Here is a 1,698-nt window from a genome sequence, read left to right as displayed (position 1 = left end):
TTCAGAAACTCTTGTAAGTCCTGATTGTGCTTGTGCAACAAGATCTCTTTTATCAAAGTCCTGTCCTACAATAACAATCGCTGGTTCGTCTAATTTGGGTGCATTATATCTTTGTTTATGTTCTCTAGCTGGCCGCCTATCTGCACAAATTGCAATTTTCAAACTGTCACCTGTTAGATTTTCTATGGATGTTTTAAATTCCTGAATGTAGGTGTTGTAGCAGTGAAAAAAGTCTTGCAAATCATGGACGATGCTACGCCTAATACCTGAGACATTTTCACATCTTTGATTAACTTTATCATCAGAATTGCCCATGAAGAAAATTTGCAAAAACTTGTTGTTTTTGTTTTCAACTGGCAAAAGCGATCCGTGCAAATGATAAATCTTTGAAAGTGGGCATAAAACCTTGCTCGCGAATTTCTCTTGAAGCTCCAAAAGATGTCATCTGAAAACAATTGTTATATTTGCGAATTTTAGTTAGAAAGTGGGGAGAATATGCATTATCTCCAATCATTAAACTTTGCAATGGTTCAGGGGGTGCAGTAATGACTGGTATTTTGACTTTTCCATTAGCGCAACACATGCCTGGAGCTTTGTCCTTCCACTTGAGTGCTTGACAATGGTGACAAATTTTATTCATATTTCCTATTAAACAAAAAGAATCACTCTCATATTTAGAGGAGCAGTCATACGAAAATGCTGGATTAAACTTTTTTTCCAAGATGCGCATCTTCTTGCAGCAATCCTCTTTCGATCACACGCTTGTCTTTGAGCCCGTTGTTCGTCAGTCTCCAAAGATCTTAGAGTGGCAATCTTCTCTCGATCATACGCTTGTCTTTGAGCCCGTTGTTCGTCAGTCTCCAAAGATCTTACAGTGGCAATTCTCTCTCGATCATATGCTGGTCTTTGTGCACGTTGTTCGTCAGTCTCCAAAGATCTTACAGTTGCAATCCTCTCTCGATCACGCGCTTGTCTTTTTGCATTTTGTTCGTCGGTCTCAAAAGATCTTACAGTTGCAATTCGGTCTCGATCATACCCTTGTCTTTGTGCACATTGTTCTTCAGTCTGTGATGCTCTTTTTTCTCTAGCCTTCGCTAAGCGTTCATTTCTTTGCTGCTCAGTCTCCAAGGATTTAGCAGCCGCTTTCGTCAATCTGTCTTTTCTAAGTCTTTCTTCTTTTTCCTGTGATGACTCACTGCAGGTTATTTTCTTTGGAGGCATTAGACAATGCATAAATTTTGAGAAAACAGGTAATAAACAGATTATCAAAACACGGAGATAATGTAATAGGAGAATGTAATTCTAGATATATTTCGCAAAATATATATCTAGATTTACAAATGCGTGTGTAAATATAAAATAGTGAGGAATAACTGATACTTATAATGTTACACGATAAATCTTACAGTAAATTTTACAGCTAATTTAACAGATAATCTTACAGTAATCTTATGAATGTTTGTTGTAAAAGTAATTACGAAATACTAATATTAATAATACAGATTAGAAACTGAATAAGAAATAATAATGGTGTATGAAAATGAATAATGTTTAAACTTCGAACACAATACTCATACTATGTTTAACAAAAGGCAAAGTGAAATAATCACAATAATAAAACAAACTTTAAAAACTAATATTATAAACTTCAAAAATTATAAGAAGTTTAAGAACGTAATAGAATGTAAATCTAGATAT

The 1,698-nt window shown here is 34.9% G+C and overlaps 1 protein-coding gene across 1 annotated transcript; it reads right to left on the bottom strand.

The window, feature by feature from the left end:
* Positions 1 to 648: 648 nt before the first annotated feature.
* Positions 649 to 1,221, bottom strand: LOC137397320 (uncharacterized protein C05D11.13-like). The gene has a single exon (XM_068083611.1). It carries the CDS (start codon positions 1,219 to 1,221, stop codon positions 649 to 651), a length of 573 nt encoding a protein of 190 aa, XP_067939712.1.
* Positions 1,222 to 1,698: the final 477 nt, after the last annotated feature.

The sequence above is a fragment of the Watersipora subatra genome, chromosome 5 (genome assembly GCF_963576615.1).
Source record: "Watersipora subatra chromosome 5, tzWatSuba1.1, whole genome shotgun sequence".
NCBI classification, from domain to species: domain Eukaryota; kingdom Metazoa; phylum Bryozoa; class Gymnolaemata; order Cheilostomatida; family Watersiporidae; genus Watersipora; species Watersipora subatra.
Note: the sequence above shows the minus strand (reverse complement) of the source record. Positions and strands in the feature narration are given on the sequence as shown.

Excerpts from the sequence above, each read along its gene's own strand:
- LOC137397320 (XM_068083611.1), bottom strand. The coding sequence starts at position 1,221 with ATGCCTCCAAAGAAAATAACCTGCAGTGAGTCATCACAGGAAAAAGAA.